General features: G+C 33.8%; 4 protein-coding genes across 4 annotated transcripts; all 4 read right to left on the bottom strand.

Moving 5' to 3' along the window:
• Nucleotides 1-2,335: 2,335 nt before the first annotated feature.
• On the bottom strand, nucleotides 2,336-2,638 carry LOC105158524 (uncharacterized). The gene has a single exon (XM_011075306.1). The coding sequence runs from the start codon at nucleotides 2,636-2,638 to the stop codon at nucleotides 2,336-2,338; it is 303 nt and encodes a 100-aa protein (XP_011073608.1).
• A 1,277-nt stretch (nucleotides 2,639-3,915) lies between these two features.
• Nucleotides 3,916-7,891, bottom strand: LOC105158344 (uncharacterized). The gene is made up of 9 exons (XM_011075073.3): nucleotides 7,498-7,891; nucleotides 7,207-7,394; nucleotides 6,204-6,385; nucleotides 5,824-6,108; nucleotides 5,680-5,738; nucleotides 5,550-5,586; nucleotides 5,356-5,427; nucleotides 4,934-5,258; nucleotides 3,916-4,565 (listed from the first exon to the last, which is right to left on the bottom strand). Exons 1-9 carry the CDS (start codon nucleotides 7,583-7,585, stop codon nucleotides 4,194-4,196), a joined length of 1,608 nt encoding a protein of 535 aa, XP_011073375.1. The 5' UTR covers nucleotides 7,586-7,891; the 3' UTR covers nucleotides 3,916-4,193.
• A 3,784-nt stretch (nucleotides 7,892-11,675) lies between these two features.
• LOC105158523 (putative UPF0481 protein At3g02645) lies at nucleotides 11,676-13,741 on the bottom strand. The gene has a single exon (XM_011075305.2). It carries the CDS (start codon nucleotides 13,690-13,692, stop codon nucleotides 11,965-11,967), a length of 1,728 nt encoding a protein of 575 aa, XP_011073607.1. The 5' UTR covers nucleotides 13,693-13,741; the 3' UTR covers nucleotides 11,676-11,964.
• Nucleotides 13,742-16,718: 2,977 nt separating this feature from the next.
• Nucleotides 16,719-18,632, bottom strand: LOC105158522 (putative UPF0481 protein At3g02645). The gene has a single exon (XM_011075304.3). It carries the CDS (start codon nucleotides 18,559-18,561, stop codon nucleotides 16,843-16,845), a length of 1,719 nt encoding a protein of 572 aa, XP_011073606.1. The 5' UTR covers nucleotides 18,562-18,632; the 3' UTR covers nucleotides 16,719-16,842.
• Nucleotides 18,633-18,712: the final 80 nt, after the last annotated feature.

Here is an 18,712-nt window from a genome sequence, read left to right as displayed (position 1 = left end):
GGGCCGGGGGTGGGGCTAGGGGGTTAAGTCTTGATTTTAAATAATAATTTTATTTTTTTAAAATTTAATTAAGTATTTAACTAAAAGAAAGTTAAGAAAAATTTGTTTTAAAAAGCTTTCAAAGAAATGTTAAGAAAAATATTTTAAAAAGTTAATAAAATTGATTTAAGTTTCTTAAATTTAAATATAACTTAACAAGTATTAAATTTTTATTAAATACATGTAATGATAATTTAAATATAAATATTGATTACAATAAAAAAATATAATTTAGTTATATATATTTAAACTAAATAACAATTTATGTTAGTTAATAAAATACAATTGTTATAATTGACTAACATTTTTATTCATATAGATATTTAAATTTGAAAAATAAATCTTAGTATATTAATCTTTGTTATGTAATTTTAATTTAAATTAAATTTTTTTATACTTAAGAGCAAAAAAATTATTTATTTTTTAGGAGGTAGGAATATAGAAAATAAAACTACTCAAAACAAGCTTAAAACAAATAAATTTCATCATGTCCCTTATAAATACACAATAATGGGCATTTTAATCAAAAGTAACAAAGAAAAGGTCAAGAACGCAAAAAATCAAGTCAAAATGTACACTAAAGATACGTGCACTCCATCTTCCATTAATTTCTCTATGAATCCTCTACCTCTAGTTATATTCTTTTCATAAATACAACCCATAATATATATCGTTGGTAATATTAAAATATAACGAGCTGATTAAATTATATACATAAATTTTAATTAGAAATATCAAAAGACATAAATAAAAAACCATTATAAAATTAAATATATTTACGGAATCCCTCCATCCCAATATATGTTTGCCCTCAGTTGGAGAAAATGAATTTCTCATGAAAATAAAATGGTTTAATTTAAACCTAAGATATAATAAATGTACTAACCACATCAATTTTAGAACAAATCAATATATGTTGTTCAAATGTCATGTTGGAAAATATGTAATGACTTAAATGCCCTTCATATACAAAAATATTACCTTACACGTAGGAGGGTCCTCCCAATTCAACGGCCGAAAACCCAAATGCTCAATTGTATTGGAGTACACATCCATTATCTCAGGAGTCTAAGCTTGCATAAGGATTTTAAATTATAATTTTTTTTTATAATAAATTCTTGGAATAAATTTGAATAATTTTAAATGTAAAGGATCATTTCTTTTTATATTTGAACTAAATTTTGATAAATAAATGAATTTCAAATTCCTTTCAAATAAAGTCATTTGAAATCCTTCTTTCAAATTCAAATTCAAATTCATCAATCCAAATACGCCCTAAGTGCAAATCGTACAATTAGACAAAACTATAAGTGTTGACAAGTTGGGGCAGACAATACTCAATTTTAGCCAAATCTACTCTCTGTCATTCTTACCCATACATATGTTTATAAAAAAAGGAAAAATTGGTATAATTATATGTGGACCCCTTATGTTATGAAAAATTACATTTAATACCTTTGAGATTTGCTTCCAACACTAAATTTGCTGATATTAACAATAAAATTAAAAAAAAAAATCTATATTTGTCCCCAATCGGTTTATTACTGATATATTACAGTTGGTCAAATAAATTTTTATGACTAAATTACCATCATATTTTTTCATATATTAATAATTATTTGACCTGCAATAAGTCAATTGAGGGTAAGTATCAATTTTTATTTAGTGTTTTTTGTTAATATTAACAAATTTAGTGAATTTTAACTAACGGATGGACTTATTGTTAGAAAGAAGGAAACCTCAAGGGTAATAGATGAAATTTTCCAAACAAAAAGAGATTTATATATAATTATATTAAATTTCAGAAAAGAGGGATATAATTATCCCTTATAAAAAAGAAAAAAAAAACAAAAAAACTAGAGCATGACCAATGTATTAAAATTTAAGGTGTTAAACATACAGAGCCTAAAGACAAGAACTCAATCACCTCAATTAATTAAAATAAGGAAAATGTAAGAAATGAAATAAATGGTGTATATGTATTTACATGCATGAATGAACGAAAACACATTAACTGAGACTTGAAATTTGATAATGAAAATAAAAAAAAATGGCTGGATAACTAAAACATATATACCATCAAATTCAAGTTTCTTTTGCACCAAAATACACAAATTGTAATTATTTGTTGTTTGAAAAATGATCAAAGTTGGTTCTCAATTCAATCCCTTTCACCTATGCTTTATAGGAATAAGTGTTGCTATTGAACCGTTTGATCGTCCCTATAAATTATAGACATTTACAGCTAAAATTAACCTTAATTTTCTCAAAAATCAAAAAAGAAAAAGAAAAATGATCAAGAATTCGGGTCAAAAAAGCGGGTGGGCTTGGGTTGGAAATTCCTCCTCCTGGGAAGATTATCATTGGTGGAAGGCTTTATCAACTTCATCACGAATGCCTTCACAATGCCCATTTTGGACATCCTGGAAGAAGTGCTGGATGCCTCCAGCTCCAAGACCCGGTTCTTTTCAGCAGCTGGTTCTTTCTGGGTAGGGCTCCGGTGAAGGCTGCACCGGAATGAACCCGGGTGCGAGGTGGGGGAGCAGAGGCATGCACGCCCGGGTGAAGACGATGACCCATAATAGTTTCTTGAATCCATTAATATGTATGTGTGTGTGTGTGTGGTTTTCTATGGTTTTTGGAGATTAAAGGCAAAGAACCGCTGAATATGTAACGGTGGTTTGTATTAATATATATATATATATATATATATATATATTAGCTAGCGGTCGTAGCAAGAATACATATAATAAATAATTTTTCACATCGTAAAATATATTAAAAATAAAAATACCTTAGTTATTTGTGTCTACATAATTAAATTTGTCATTATTTTTATCTAATAGAAAAAACTAAAATGAAATAAATAATTTATCATGATAAATTATATAAAGCAGTTTTAAATGTGTATGAATAAGAGACTATTAATAAATTAATTAGTTAAGGTCTTTTAGGCTATTTTCGTTTAATAAATAGTATAAATACATAGAATGAAAAAATCTGTAAAATAAATTATATAAGATTTTGATAATGAAAATTTCAAGAAAATGAGGCAATTACAGTGTCGTAGACATATAGATGTTATTTATATATATATAAATTAAAATGTAGAAATATTAAAGCGTGAGAAATACGTTATGTGAGTATAATAGAGGTTTTGTTTTGGTAATTGAATTTAATAATTTTGATGTAATATTGTGACACTAAATGCGTATATTAATAAAGTGGAATGTGAAGGGATGAGGGGCGGTTTGGCGTTACGTATGAAAATTGGGAGTTTTGGGCACGCCAACGGCCAATCATGCATTCCTCCTCCCCTCCTACTCCACCTATTTTCTTTCTTCTCCTATTTCATCCCATCAACCATCTCATTCTCTCCTCTTCCGCTCTTCAAAATATCTTATAAAATACTTGAAAAATAAAACTATGTTCGAACGTGTTTCTGTGAATTTATAAATAAACTCTTTAAAATATTTTATATGATGCTATTCAAATTATACAAAATTTATATATAATTACATCACTTTTTTTTTTAAAAAAAAACACGATGTGATTAACCCTTTAAATTATTTAGGCCCGATTTTTATCCCTTAGTTTTGAATTTATTCTCTTTTCGTAGAAAGCGTAATTGCCCAATTCCAATAATTGCTTTTGTTTGTAATCCGTTTCCAGAAAGTTATTATTTGTGGGTTGTTACGTCTGTGTATTATAGACACACGCACATATATATATATATATATATATTACTTTTATTCACGTAAATTACAATTAGTTTCCCGGGTCTGATATGTCACGAATACCTCTCATTGTTTGGTGTTAGATGACTAAATTTGTGAATAAAATTGGGACGAGAACATGGGACCATGGACCAGGTCGAGCATCAAATAGACAACACCTGACTATGATGGGGATATCTATAATACACGAGAAAGAAAGCCCAGTACTTAAAAACTATGCTCGGAAACAGCATTGCTAGACGACTCACCAAAACATAAGTCATTTTCAGAGTTAGCAGTTCAACCTGAGGCTCGAACATACGGGTATAAATCTACAACGTTACTCGATTATCTACATAAACAAACGCAGAAAGCCAAAACCTGTGCAAAAGAAGAAGCGAATTCACTTCCTGACATAGCAAGGGACTCTACGCTCCATCATTTACTTTCGAAAGAGGTTTGGGCTGAGGTAGCGTCGACGAGCTTGGTGTACTTCCGATGGCGCCTTTCTCGTGCGTACAGCACCCAGAGGATCAGAGAAAGCATAACTGCAACTGACACCATCTCGAGACCAATGTAAACCCACTGGCTGTAATGTCTTAGGTCTGGGCAGTGATCCTGGTGTATTGTAGTGAAGGTTTCTCGAACGAATGTGCAGTCGACTAGGTTGGTGAGGAACGGGCCGTAGTGGTACAAGCCGTAGCTCACATTGACGGCTCCGCTCATTTGATCATACATGCTCGGTGTTAGACGGCCCACGGTGGTGCAGATGTTGTTGCTGGAGACTTGGCACTTGTAGTTCCTCCAAACCTGCATTGTATAGTCATATGTTTCAAGGACAGATATGATCATATGGACGGTGTTCCACTTGATGGGTTCGGTTTAGAGGGCAAAGGTTTCTTCACGCTTGAACTTTGATAACAAGTCAGTGGGCATTGGGTACAAAGGAAAGGATTTGAAGGAACACATGAATGACTTAAAAAATAGCTCAAAAATAATATTTCGTGGACACTACAAGTCCATTGTAAAATGAACCATCCAAAAGTCAATGGCATTTCTACTATGGGTTTGAAATTCCCAAATTCAACTCCGTCGACCCAAATACAACCTAAGATTCTAAGTTGACCAAGATTTTTTGCAAATTCTTTCAGTTAACATAGGAGTAGTTACGAATTTACCTGCGTTGCATTGGTTAGGTCAACTTCACCAGTTGCGCATGTTCGATCCGTCTTGTCGGGATTATACGGATTGCAGAGGAGAGGCACCAATGGACCGGATTGATTGTAGTATAAAGGTCCAGCATTTGGAGGTAGGTTAGCATTTGATATGTTGGCGATGATCCCGTTTACAAGCCAAACCATTTGGAAGGTGACTTCTTCACTCTGGGAGAGTGCTTCTTGAGCAGTAGCAGGATCAACACAGGGGATAATGTCGTCTAATGCTGTATGAGCAGTCGGGTTATTAACCCACTCGTTCATTGCCACACACGTATCTCCCACGACACTTGCACAAAATAAATATGCCAAAGTTAGCATTTCAACTATTGCAGCCTCCAGACATAATCAAACATTATCCTAATCCAAATTTATGTCGTACTTACTTGTGGAGTACGAGGAATACACCACACAAGATGAAAGTGATTGCAACGAGAAGCCAACCAATGACAACCAATCTGCATAAATTTCAGCAAGATTTTTTACATCATGTAAACGGAATAAAAATTGTTTTCAAGGAAAAGTGAACTAACGACGAGACGAACACCGTAAAAATATTATACGGCCATATTGCACTCACATGTACACGAGAAACTGCAGGCCAGAAATAGATAACACTGCACCAAATTTACAAAGTCAGCGAATTAACGTTCATTCACTTGTTACTCTATAACACTTTTAAGTATAATAAAAGCGATGAGTGGGCTTACGGAAGCCGAGGAAAGCCAGGGCAAGCATCACGGCCGCTACTATAATGAGAATTAGCCTCCTGTGTGGTTTGATAAAACACTTAGTAACACATAAAAAACACTGACAAAACATTCACAATGAGTAGCTGAGTTTGGAATACTTACACAGCATCCAAATAGCGGAATATATCATCTTTATTATCCTTCGTTGCACTTTCAAGAGTGTCGGAAGCAGAGACAATCATGCTGTTGACCTTGTCAATGCTGTTCTGCACATCTTGAGGAAGAAAAACTTGATCTACTCCAACTTTCTTAGCAGCAGTAAGATAATTCGACACATTTTTTAGATTGCTGACGGTGGAATCTGCTTGTCCCACAACATAGTCTAATGTACTTGTAGTACTATCATGAAACTTTTCTTGTCCAGCATAAAGAATGGCAGAGCCAATTCTGATGATGCATGAAAAGCAAAACAGAGATGAGAGGTTGAACATAACCAATCCAAGATCACATGAGAAAAGAGAAAAAAAAACGAAGAGGCTTACATTGCGGCAATAGTTAATAATGTGAGCAAAATAAGAGATAGTGCATAGGCAGATCGAGAATAGCCATAACGTCGACGACGGCAGCAGCAAACATACATACAGACCAGCAGCAAGAAAATTCCAAATCCGACAAACCAGAATGCACCAACGAGGAAAAGAGTAGAACCGGTGTAAAGTACAGACTGCACATCAAACAAAATTTTCAAGAGTGATTAGGCAAAAATGCTGAAAATACAGACGACAATTGCAACAAACATTGGTCTATTCCAAAGTCAGGAAATAAAGAAACTAATCTCCTTCATCGGGCTTCATATAAACACATCTTCAATCACTCCAGATTTTCCGCAACATCCACAATCATCCCACTGTAGGGAATTTCCTTCAGTATTGCCTCTATATCAAGAAGAATCTCATCATCCCGCTTCTCAAACTGATATTTCTATACATCTTTTTCTGATGAAGTTCAATGTTCTTTTGAATGTTAATTTTCTGGTAATAATACAAAATACGATAAGTTTGAAAAGTGATTCTTACAATAGGATTCCCATGTTTATCAAGTTAAAAACATCAAATTGTGTGATGACAACCCAAACATTTGAACCCCAAGAAATAAGCAAAAGTTTAAGGTGATAACAGAGCACACTAGTCAACTCCAACCAATGCTACATGTGAACACAACACATGTGCTCACACATTTAAAAAGAGCTACAAACCTATCTATCATGCAAAATCACAAACATGCCTACAACTTTGTTTAGACCAAAAATAATACACATACAACCTTAAAATTTTGAATTTAACTTCTGATCGAGATCAAAGCTCAGAAGAACACTCCCAAATTCATCCACATTCCAAAGTTTCAAAATTGCAACTACAGCATTACCAGGCAGGAACTACAAAAATTAATCCAATATAGTTGTCCAGCAATATCAAAATATTTCAATTTTTAAAAAAATATAAATAAATTTCAAGGGAAAAAACAAATAATCCAAGAAACACTTACAGCTATGTAATGTTCATTGCTGATGTTCCATCCCCCTGTATAATACTTGAGATCCTCAAGAGGATCTTTCCTACGCGTTCTATCCTTAGCCAGCACTAAAGACGTTGAATTCCCGCCTTTGCTTCCTTCCAGAACAGACCTCTGGCTTCCCCACGAAACGACACCGTTTTCAGCAGCATCCGCCGCTCCTACAAGTGGGGAAAAACCAAAGAAACTCACTTTCCCACAAGAATTAACGCACATTGAAACAAAACAAAAAAACCCAATTGACATCAACTACACAAAACCCACCTGGTGATGAAAAGAACCACAAAACCACGAGAGTTAACGTTGTCAGAATCAGAAACGAAGAGGGTTTAATCTTCACACAAAACGTCATCTTGTCTCAAGCCCGTCACCGTGAAACGTGAAGTAAAGCTTCTGGGCCTCAAATATATGTATCTGTAGATGTATATATTCCGAGTTTTGGAAGCTCCGCCGCTGATTGGTGGATACTGGGGCAGGCTGATATTTGGAATCGTTTACTGTTTCTTGAGGCTGGACAGAGACAGAGACAGAGACAGAAACGTGGGGATTAGGCGGTGAAAATCTGTGTGGATGGCGCGTTTTGGGTTGTGGGGTTATGGTATAGATAATAGTATTTCAGTTGCAGTCAGCGAGTGTTGGAAGATTTTTTTGTTTTTCTTGTCGAAGTGATTAAGCAAAGTTGTCGATGAGGTAGTCTAGTAATTTCATTTTGACCTTTGTCAGAGCACTCAAGCGTTTGAATAACATTCTCTACTGTTATCACTCAGGTGGTGACTAATGGCAGAATATTTTTCTTCCATTTGGACGTTTCTATTATATTGGATCTCTATTTCGACTTTATGTTATATATTTTAGGCTAAATTACAATTAATTCTTATGATATTTGACATAATTATAAATATTTTTTTATTTAAAAAATTAAAAATACATCTTAATTAGTAATTTCTCAAACAACGAGAGAATATTCAAAATTATGCTTTCAGTTTTTCAAAGAAATCGTTAAATTTTTTGTAATTTGAAAAATTATATTTAGTAATCGTGATATTTATTTTTATTCAATAAATAATTTTTTTCATTAGTTAAAATCTAAAAAATTCGATGATATTACATAAAAATCTTTGACCTTCTAATAAGTGAGTAAAGAATTCATTGGGGTAAATATAATTATTTATTCAATTTCTCTATTAATATCAGTAAATTATAAAAAAATTTAACAAATAAAATAATCTATTCATTGTATAGAAACAATTAAGCCGTACTATCTATTATTTATCTGTTTATGTGTAATTACACTGAATTTTAGAATAATACAATGTAATCATCTATTAAAATAATTGTTAAACTTAAGGAAGAAGGAAAGATAAGTAGAGCTGCTCACGCGTTTTTGTAATGATTGCCCACTAATTCATGTTGCTTAGTTACTGCATTGCCGAAAAACCTGGATTTCATTTAAGGATAATTACATCTCACACCCTTAATTTATAATTTATTCATGCAAATTATTTATATATTTTAAAAAATTATACATACATTTACTAGAATGATTAATATCATTTACATAAATTATTAATATTTTTTAAATTATACATACATTTCCTAAAAACATCAATATTTTTATATAAACTATCATTATTTTTTAATTGTTAGGGGTGGTTTTTATAAATATAAAAGATAGAGGTAATTTATATAAATAAATTATAGTAGTGGAGTGAAATATAATTATTCTTTTCTTTTATTAGAATAACATTCTTTTACAGTATTTTTATATTTTCATCTAGTTAAGTATAAAAGGAAACACATTCAATACCCTGCATAAATATCACTATGAGCCACTTTACTAGTTTCTGCTTCAGTAGATAAGAAATAAGTTATAAGAAAATTGTAAATTAAACGGTGGTAAAAGTTGGGAGTTCTTGAAATGAAAAAAAAAAATGAAGTTGGGAGATTTGAATAAACAACTTAAATTTATAATTTTGTCAATAAGTTATAAAAGTCGGTAACTAGCTCTTTTATAATTTTTGGATTGAATAGATTTAATTTAAGTAGTTTAAAAGTAAAAACTATAAATTAAAAATATTTTTTTCAACCTGCTTTTAAGGATAGATTGTCGAGTTTCGTTTGAAATTGAATATAATTACAAATACCTTTAATATTTGGGAAATTATTGAACGTCTGTCCAATTCCTTTAGCTTCCCTTAAGATCTCATTCAAAATTTATACTGAATTGCTCAAAATATTCTTTTGAACCACAAATTATACTTTCTACATATTTTCTTAAAATTCTATATATTTTTTTAAATAATAACGTTTGTCCAACATCAAAATTTTATATTATGTTTTCGTTCAATATGTTTTTTATATTTTATCAATTTATTTTTTTCTAAAAAAACAGAAGTTAAAATTTTCGTAAGGGTAACATTGATACTTCCACCTTACTGTCAAAGGATAGATCACATATTAGGGGTATCGATAATTTTTAAATAAATGAGAAAAAAATTATAATTATATTAAATTTTAAATTTTTTTAATAAAATTCCCTCACTTCTTAGTAATAAATTGATAGCCGTTTATTTTAAACAATCAGAAAGGCAGGGTTCCTTCACTACCGGAGATTGTGTTCAATTACTGGGCTGGATTTGTAAAGGCTTCATGGGCCTGTCTCAAGCCCATACACAAATTAGGCGAAAGGCCCATCTCAGCCCACATGAAATTATAAAAAAAAGGAAAAAAAGAGAATTGGATATAGCTTTGTTGTATAAACAATTATTATTAACTTATATATGCTCTATATATGGTTATTCTGTCCCTAAATTTGTTACTATACACATTGATGGCCATGCAATTCAATTGATGTTCCGTTGTGAATTATTTTTTGTTTTGGCTTATTATGAAATTTTTTTCAATTAAGGCGCTTTCGTTGCTTGAATTATTGTTTTTTTGGTTTTATATGATCTTTACGGTTTTTTCTAGGTAAAATTGTAAAATTAGTTTGTATGTATGGGGTTGCCAAAATTGGTCCCTTAACCACGAGATTGGTAATTTTAATCTTTTATATTTTTAATTTGTAGTAGTTTTAGTCTTTTCGGCCACTTTTGACAATTTTGACTATGTTTTAAATCAACAAATCAAATCAGAGCTTAGGGTTTCGATGTCTAAATAGACCTCACTTATATAGTTAATATCCTACATGAATGCTGACGTGCTAAAGGACAAGAAAATTAATCGATGAGGAGGCCATTGGTTAACCAACATCCACCACCACCTTACTGCCTATAACCTCATCGTCATTGCCATAACTTTTTTCCAGTGAGTTCTTAATCATGTGCACCATCATTAAACTCATCTTCTGACGCTAATTCCAACGCTACATCGCGTGCTCCAATCGGAGTTCAAACCCTCGATTGCTTATTAAAATCTTGCCTTAAAATCCAGAATCGTTTTCTCTCTTTTCTTGATTTGATGTTGTCCAACCTACACACCTTTTGGGACCATCACAAATTTACAATATAAAGAATTAAAATGGTCAGTCTCATAAATAGGACTCCAATTTTGCCAATCCCTTATACATAAATGACTAATTTTGTAGTTTTGCTTTTTTTCTATCAGTGCTTCACTAGGGAGAGAAATTCGCTTATAGTAAGTTAATCAAGTTCCTGAATTTGCAACCATGTGGACCGCTTTGCTTATATTATTAACCCCCAAACAACGGATTTTGGATGCGCAAATCTCGTTTCCCACAAATGGTGCCAAATAATGTAATATGTGATGCGATTGGTGTTTGTTGCGCGAGGTTAATTGTTTGCTTTCACTTGTATGAGTCTTATGGTCTTATTTGATTAAGGTGTTTCGCTAAGGAGAGGAGCTTACAAGCCACTCAAACTCTTCACCCGTAATCGATTAGAAACATGTTACCTATATTACACACATTCCTAATTAACAATAGAAATAAATTATCACCGTTGCTAATAAATAGGATTGTAAATTAAATGATTTGAGTCAAGTTGAACATATCATTGTTCAAGTTTATTTGAATCATTATCGAGCTTGAAAATTTGAGATTGAATTTAGTTTTTGATTATTAATATAATCGAGCTCAAACGAACATTAATTGGATCAAATATGAATAGAGTTCGAGTAATTTTACATTTTCAAGTATATTTTATTATGGATTAAAGGTAATTTTAATCCCCTAACTTCAGGCTATTCTCATTTTGGTCCCATAACTTACTAAGGTTCCATCTCAATTTTGGTACAAATTTCGTCGGAAAATTGAGTCACTCGCCGGAAAAAATCACATGCCAGGCATATGACTTTTTAAACTGGGAGCTGCATTTTTATTGGCTGAAACGGATGATGTGGCGACAACATGGCGCCAACGTGGCGACAATGTGAATTTAAAAAGAAAAGAAAAGAGGGATGACGTGGATATTTAATCCATGTCATCAAATGACATGATAGCAAAATGTAATTTGATGATTTATTAATATCATTAGTAACACTTTTGACATCGTCACTCAACATTTTATTCCTGGCAATATTTTTTCTTGTACTGAACAAAAATATATATTCCTTTTTTTCTTCAAGAAGCTAACGGAAGGCGAAAGAAGGTAGGAGAATCTAGTCTATTGCTGTGTTGGGAAATTCATCGAGCTCCATCACTAATCATATGATAATTGTAATACACTTATTGTATGATCAGTTTGGTTTCAAACCTAGTCTGAACAAGAATTTTCACTGCGGAGCAAAGGCAGGTTCAAGGGCTTTGATACGGAAAAGGCGACTGCAGTTATAAACTTGGCAAAATGCCTGTAAACTCATGAGCATCAAGAGCAGAATAGTTGCAAGAAACGTGAGAATTCTCCAAGAAGCAAACACATATTTCTTCATGAATCTCCCCAATTTAACCTTCCATCTCCCTTTGTAATAGTTGTTCACTTCTCCAATCAGGTCATCCAAGGGGGGCACCTTCGTCAATCTAATGGACTTGCTCATACCGTTCCACAGGTCAGCCACCTCCTTCTCACTCTTCAGATGGTTGATGATTATCTCTTTCCGGCAGAGAAATCTTGCGTCCAAATCTGTGTCGATGATTCCGTTCATCAACTCTATGTATCGGGTTAGAACCAAAGGGCCCGAAGCACTGCAAGCCTCGTATGCCACCAAGTTCCTCAAGACCACCTCAGAGTTCACGTCTAACTTGATGATAGGGATGTAAAACGTTAGAGTTTTCGCGTCGAATTTGATGCTCGTGATCCCTTCATGAATAGGCACAAATTGCACCCCGACTTCAGAAAGCTGAATGACTGAGGGGATTTTGATCTCTTCCAGCAGTGGAAGCTTGCTTGTGTTGCTGCTAGTCGAGCTCGATTCTTGCTCGTCACCTTTCTTCTCCTTATCCTGTTGAAAGAAGGTGAACACGCGTTCAACAGGCTCTTTCAGCAGTTTTATCACAGGGATTTTGGAAAGAATTGTCCATGGCAATTTCACAAACACTTTGACAGGTCTAGAGAAGATCATCCTCTTTATCAATCTCATGGGCCTTACACTTAATCTAGAAAGGATTCGCCATAACTCAGAAAGAAGCTGCCGCAAGTGACTTGGCTCCGAAAATGGAGTCTTGCTCGTCTCATGATCTGCCTGCTCTCCACCTTCTTCTTCATCCTGTAGGTCGATATTTGCAGCATCAGATGCATCTGATTTCATCGGCAGTGGCACGATGAAACGGTACAGGAAGTCTAGTAAATGAGCACAATCTTTCACTTCAATCTTCCTCCCGGCAGCAGCGTCCGCCATCTTGAATGGCGAGACCTCTTGACTGAGTTCCATCAACATATCAAACAGGACTTCATCTGGAAAGGAAAACTGAAACTTCAACAGCATTTTGATCACAAACAATGGAATTTGATTCTCGAGCATCATGATATCTCTAAGAATGGCATTATGGGTAGTCTTATGTCCCGATAAGCTGATCAAATGTGCCAATCTTGACGGGACTTTTGTTAGAATCTTACCTTTCCTGACACCACAAACTTCAAAAAACTCAAACAAGAAAGACACGTCGACGGCCATCATCCAGGCCAATGCTTCGCTGCCAAAGCTTACGGGCCTGTGATAGCAGGCCCGAATCTTAAGCTCCAATTCGCTCAGATGAGCAACGATATGTTGGAGCTTGAGGTTTTTGAGCTCCCCCTGATTTCTTTTAGCAGCAGCAACTTTGTATGTCTCCATGTCATAGAGCTCGGCCCGCAAATGGTGATAAGGGCCGATGGCAACTTCCTGCGGGGTGTAAGAATTGGGGTCACTGATGAATAGGGTTTTGGGAACAGCGAAGATGGTGACGGGGATTTCAGTTTCTTCCTCTATCTCTTCATCTAGGGTTTTACGGATCTCGTCAACCCATTTTCGTTCGTCGAAGTTTGCGGTTGAGCTTCTCAGCAAGTTCTGTTCGAAGAAAGGCATGTTCTGTCTTTTGTGTGTAAGAATGGAGAATGATTTGCTGTTATGTGTATGGGAAAGAGTGGAAGTTTGTAACTCTATATGCAAGCGAAAAAAGTGAGGAAGTGAAACGTGAATTGTGACGGCAGAGAATAAAACTTTTTTTTTTTTTTTGGTTGAATAAAGGGTGAAGTAATTTTAGCGAAAAATATATTTTTTGTTCCGTAACTTACATAGATAATAGATATGACACATTTAATTTCGTATTTTTACTAACTATAAACTTAGTTTAATAATTTATACTTCTCACAAGTTTAGTCTTAATTATCTAGAGCCGCACACGTTTGGTTTTGAGCATCACATATTTAATTTTGAAATTGTCAAAGTTGATCCTACCTGAATTGTTTTGATCAAAATGTGTTGTCGAAAAAAGACGTGGCAATAACATGTCGGCAACAGTGGCGCATGACAATGATGTGCCAACACACGTGGCAATGATATGTCTTTTCCTAAAAATACATGTTGATAAAAAAAATTTATAAAGGATCACATTTGACAAGGTAAGACCAAATATATGTGATGTTCTGGATCAAATATGTGGGAGGGGTATAAATTATAGGACTAAAAATGTAGGACCAAATGTGTCATATATATCCCCATAGTTAGATGACTAAAAATATAATTCTACCCAAACTTTAAATACCTTCACATTTGATATGAGTAAAGTAAATGGATAATTACACCTCTTTCCCTGAGCTTTGGTGTAATTTGGACCTCTTGTAATTTGAAAAATTATATTTAGTATATCTTGTGTTTGTTTTAGTCTAATAAAATAGGTTCCTCTACTAATCAAACTTTATCGAATTTATTGATATTAATAATTTTTTTAATAAAATTTAATATTTTTTTTTAATTGACTTATTATAAACCAAATAAATATTTTATGATTAAAACTACCCTCGATATTTTGTCCCTCACCAAACGTAGAACTTTTTTCTTATACACTCTTTTTTACTACCAAAGAAAATATACCTTAATTTGCGATCCAAATGAAACAATCTCACCTATCCTTAACCAAACAGAGCCTTACTTTAGAATGGACAAGTACTTATTCACTATGACCCATTTTTAAGTCTTATCGTTTAATCAATTGAGAGAATTGGATTCCAATGGTGGCCATGTCCACACACACAAACACACACACACATATATATACTTTCTAATCCAATAAAATAAGAACAAAATTTATTTTGGTATCACAATTATGGTAGGTGTTGTTTTTAATCCCATAAAACTCATAATCACATATTTTTAGTCTCAAAAAGTCACGTGCATTGTGGTTTTGGGATTAAAAAGACGTTGTTTGGGACTAAAAGTGCATTCTAATTTTGAAACTAAAAACACGCAAAATCACATTTTTTGAGACTAAAAAGACGTGATTTAGAATTTCATAGGACTAAAAACGTCACCTACCATAATTATGATACTCAAAAAAATTCACCCTTATTTTAATAGGACTCAAAAGTATTTTGCCCATATGCTTCGTCTCTTGCAGTTAATAGATGAGAGAAAGAGATAGGTAGCATGTGTTTCACATATGTGCATGTCTTAAAGGAATATAATAATTAGGAATGGACAGTAAAGTATTTGGCTTTGCTATGCTTTTGTGCAGGCTACCCCTTGCAATCTTGATACTATCATTTAAAAAATAATCTAAAATGATACTAAAATAATAAAATATTTATATTTATTTTGCTACTTGCCTTATACATCTAACGCAAGACGGCCTACACATGCGTGGGGTTTTAAAAAAAAATTATAATTTTGGTACTATAATTTAAGATTTATTACAATATTAATACCACAATTTAAGATCTCTTATAATATTGGTATCATAATTTGCAACATAGTTTGCAAAAACATCCTTTATAAAAAAATATATAAGCAAAACGACAACCCCCTCATGGCCATGGGTGCACAACATGCGTTGATAGTTATTTGGTTGTTTTTTTAAATATTTAATTTAATTTAATTTCTTTATTTATTCATCTAACTTCTCACTCCTACATTATCTTTTGATTATTTTATTTAATTTTCATGCATCTTTCTTGTCACTATTTTCTTATAAATTTAATATTTTTAATATTTTGTATATATGTTATTAAATAACAAATATTTTATTTTAAATAAATAGTATAAAATTTGCACACACATAAGATGTACACAAATTACTAGTATATATTATTGACCAACACCGTACCATTCTGGTGTCTTGATCTGCCTTTTTTTTTTTTAAAAACCACTACTTTTCACATTTCTTCCACTATCTACAATTGTGAAAACTATATTTTTAATTAGTTATTTATTTTTAATTAATATTTCTCTTTCTCCTACTTCGATATTTTCTTGCAAAAGGGTTTAATTTTATTTCAATTCCTTTCGCTTCATCAAAAAATCAATCAAATAACTACGTACAACAAAAAAAAAAAAATTAATAAATAATATTTAATTATTTATTTTTTTAATAATTTATGCACATGCATCAAATAAGTCACATACATTTAATCCGAATAAAATCGGAAACTATGTCCATGAAGCCATCCTGATGAGAGAAATTATTAAAGAATCGATTTTTGAATCTTTCATTACACTTTGCTGTCTCAATATTAATACAGTATGAATATATGAATATTGAGATATGTTGTTTCTTTGAATAAAAGAATTATTAAATTAAATTATAATTTCAAAATAAAACTACAGACATTACACAATGTAGATGTAATATCAGCGTCAGAGTCCGTGGCAGAAATATGGGTTCGAAACAAATGCTAATTAAATATGGTATGTTGTTCAACTTCACTGTCAATAACGGCAAATTTGACATTTTTCTGTAGATATTATTAGTTAATTTATGATGGTGTCACACAAGTTTAATTTATGGGACAAACTCAAACACGCGGATATATAAATAATCACATCAACCATTACTTTACATTATTTCTCTCTTTTGATTTTTTTTAAATATGTAATTCATTATATCATTAAATATATTTAAATTTAAAAATTGATTTAATATATTAATAATTCAAACCAACTCATACATTCAAACACTGGAAGTAGACATATACGCTCACAACCTCAACAATACCATTCGGGGGGGTCGGCCGGGAGACTCTACCGGCGATTCAAGACGGGTTCAAGGCCTTTGATGGGGAAAATGCGACTACATGTGTAAACCTGGCAAAATGCCTGTAAAATCGTGAGCAGCAAGAGCATAATAGCAGCAAGAAACGTGAGAATCCTCCAAGATCCGTACACATATTGCTTCATGAATTTCACATATTTAACCTTCCATCTCCCGTCATAAAACTTGTTGACATCTCCAATCAGTTGATCCAAGGAGGGCACCTTCGTCAATCTAATGGACTGACTCATGCCATTCCACAACTCAGCCACCTCCCCTTCACTCTTCAAATGGTTGATTATGATCCCTCTTCCACAAAGAAACTTTGCGTCCAAATCCGTGTCGACAATTCCGTTCATCAACTCTACGTATCGGGTAAGAAACAACGGGCCGGAAGCGCTGCAGGCCTCGTATGCCACCAAGTTTCTCAAGACCACCTCTGAATACACATCCAAGTTTATGACAGGGATGTAAAATGTAAGTGTTTTGGCGTCGAATTTGATGCTTGTGATCCCTTCATGAATGGGCACAAATTGCACTCCAACTTCAGAGAGCTGAGTGACTGACGGGATTTTGATCTCATCCAGCAACGGGAGCCTGTTCTTCTTGCTAATACTCGAGCTTGATTCTTGATCGTCTGTCTTCTCCTTGTTTTCCTTCTGGTAGGCGTTGAAAATGTGTTCAACAGGTTCTTTCAGCAATTTGATCACTGGGATTTTCGAAAGAATCGTCCAAGGCAATTTCACAAACACTCTGATAGGTTTAGAGCAAACCAAGGTCTTGATCCATCCCACAGGCCCTGCTTTTAGTTTGGAAAGGATTCCCCATACCTCGGCAAGAAACAGCCTCAGGTGACTAGGCTCCGCTAACGAGTTCTTGTTCTCGAGACCTTCCGTTTCTCCATCTTCTTCGTCATGAATTTCAATTGTTTCAGACGCAACATCTGGTTCCGCCGGCACGATGAAACGGTACAAGAAGTCTAGCAAATGAGCGCACTCTTTCACTTCAATCTTCCTACAGCCGGCCTTGGCCATCTCGAATGGGGACACCTCTCCACTGAGCTCCATCAGCATGTCAAGCAGGACTTCATCCGCCAAATCCAGGGACGAAAACTGACATTCCAACACCATTCTCAACACAAACAACGGGACCTGATTCTCGAGCATCACAATATCTTTAAGAATCGCATCGTGGGCGACCTTGTTGCCCGATAAATCCACCAAATGTGCTAATCTTGACGGGAGTTTAGTCAGCATCCTACCTTTCTTGACACCACAAACCTCAAAAAACTCGAGCAAGAACGAGACATCGACGGCCAACAGCCAGGCCAGAGCTTCCCCGCCAAGACTTACGGGCCTGTGATAGCAGGCCCGAATCCTGAACTCGAATTTGATGAGATGATCAACGATACCTTGGAGCTTGAGGTTGTTGAGCTCTCTCTGATTTCTTTTAGCAGCAGCAACTTTGTACCTCTCCATGTCGTAGAGCTCGGCCCGCAAATGGTGATACGGGCCAATGGCAACTTGCTGTGGGATGTAATAATCAGGACAACTGATGAATAGGGTTTTGGGAACAGCGAAGATTGTCACTGGGGTTTCAGTCTCTTCGTCCAGCTCTTCATCTAGGGTTTGACGAATCTGTTTAACCCATTGTCGTTCGTCGAAGTTTGAGGTTAAGCTTGTGAGCATGTTGTGTTGGAAGAAAGACATGTTTGGTTTCTTGAATGTCTGAAAATTGCAGAAAATATACAGTTATGGTGATTGGTGTGTGCATCAAATTGAATGGAAATATATATAAGAAAGTAAATTACTGAAAAATTCTAATCTAAATAGGTTTGGTTGGATATGAATCAATTATATG

Source organism: Sesamum indicum, linkage group LG3 (assembly GCF_026168435.1).
Source record: "Sesamum indicum cultivar Baizhima isolate 11 linkage group LG3, ASM2616843v1, whole genome shotgun sequence".
NCBI classification, from domain to species: Eukaryota; Viridiplantae; Streptophyta; class Magnoliopsida; order Lamiales; family Pedaliaceae; genus Sesamum; species Sesamum indicum.
Note: the sequence above shows the minus strand (reverse complement) of the source record. Positions and strands in the feature narration are given on the sequence as shown.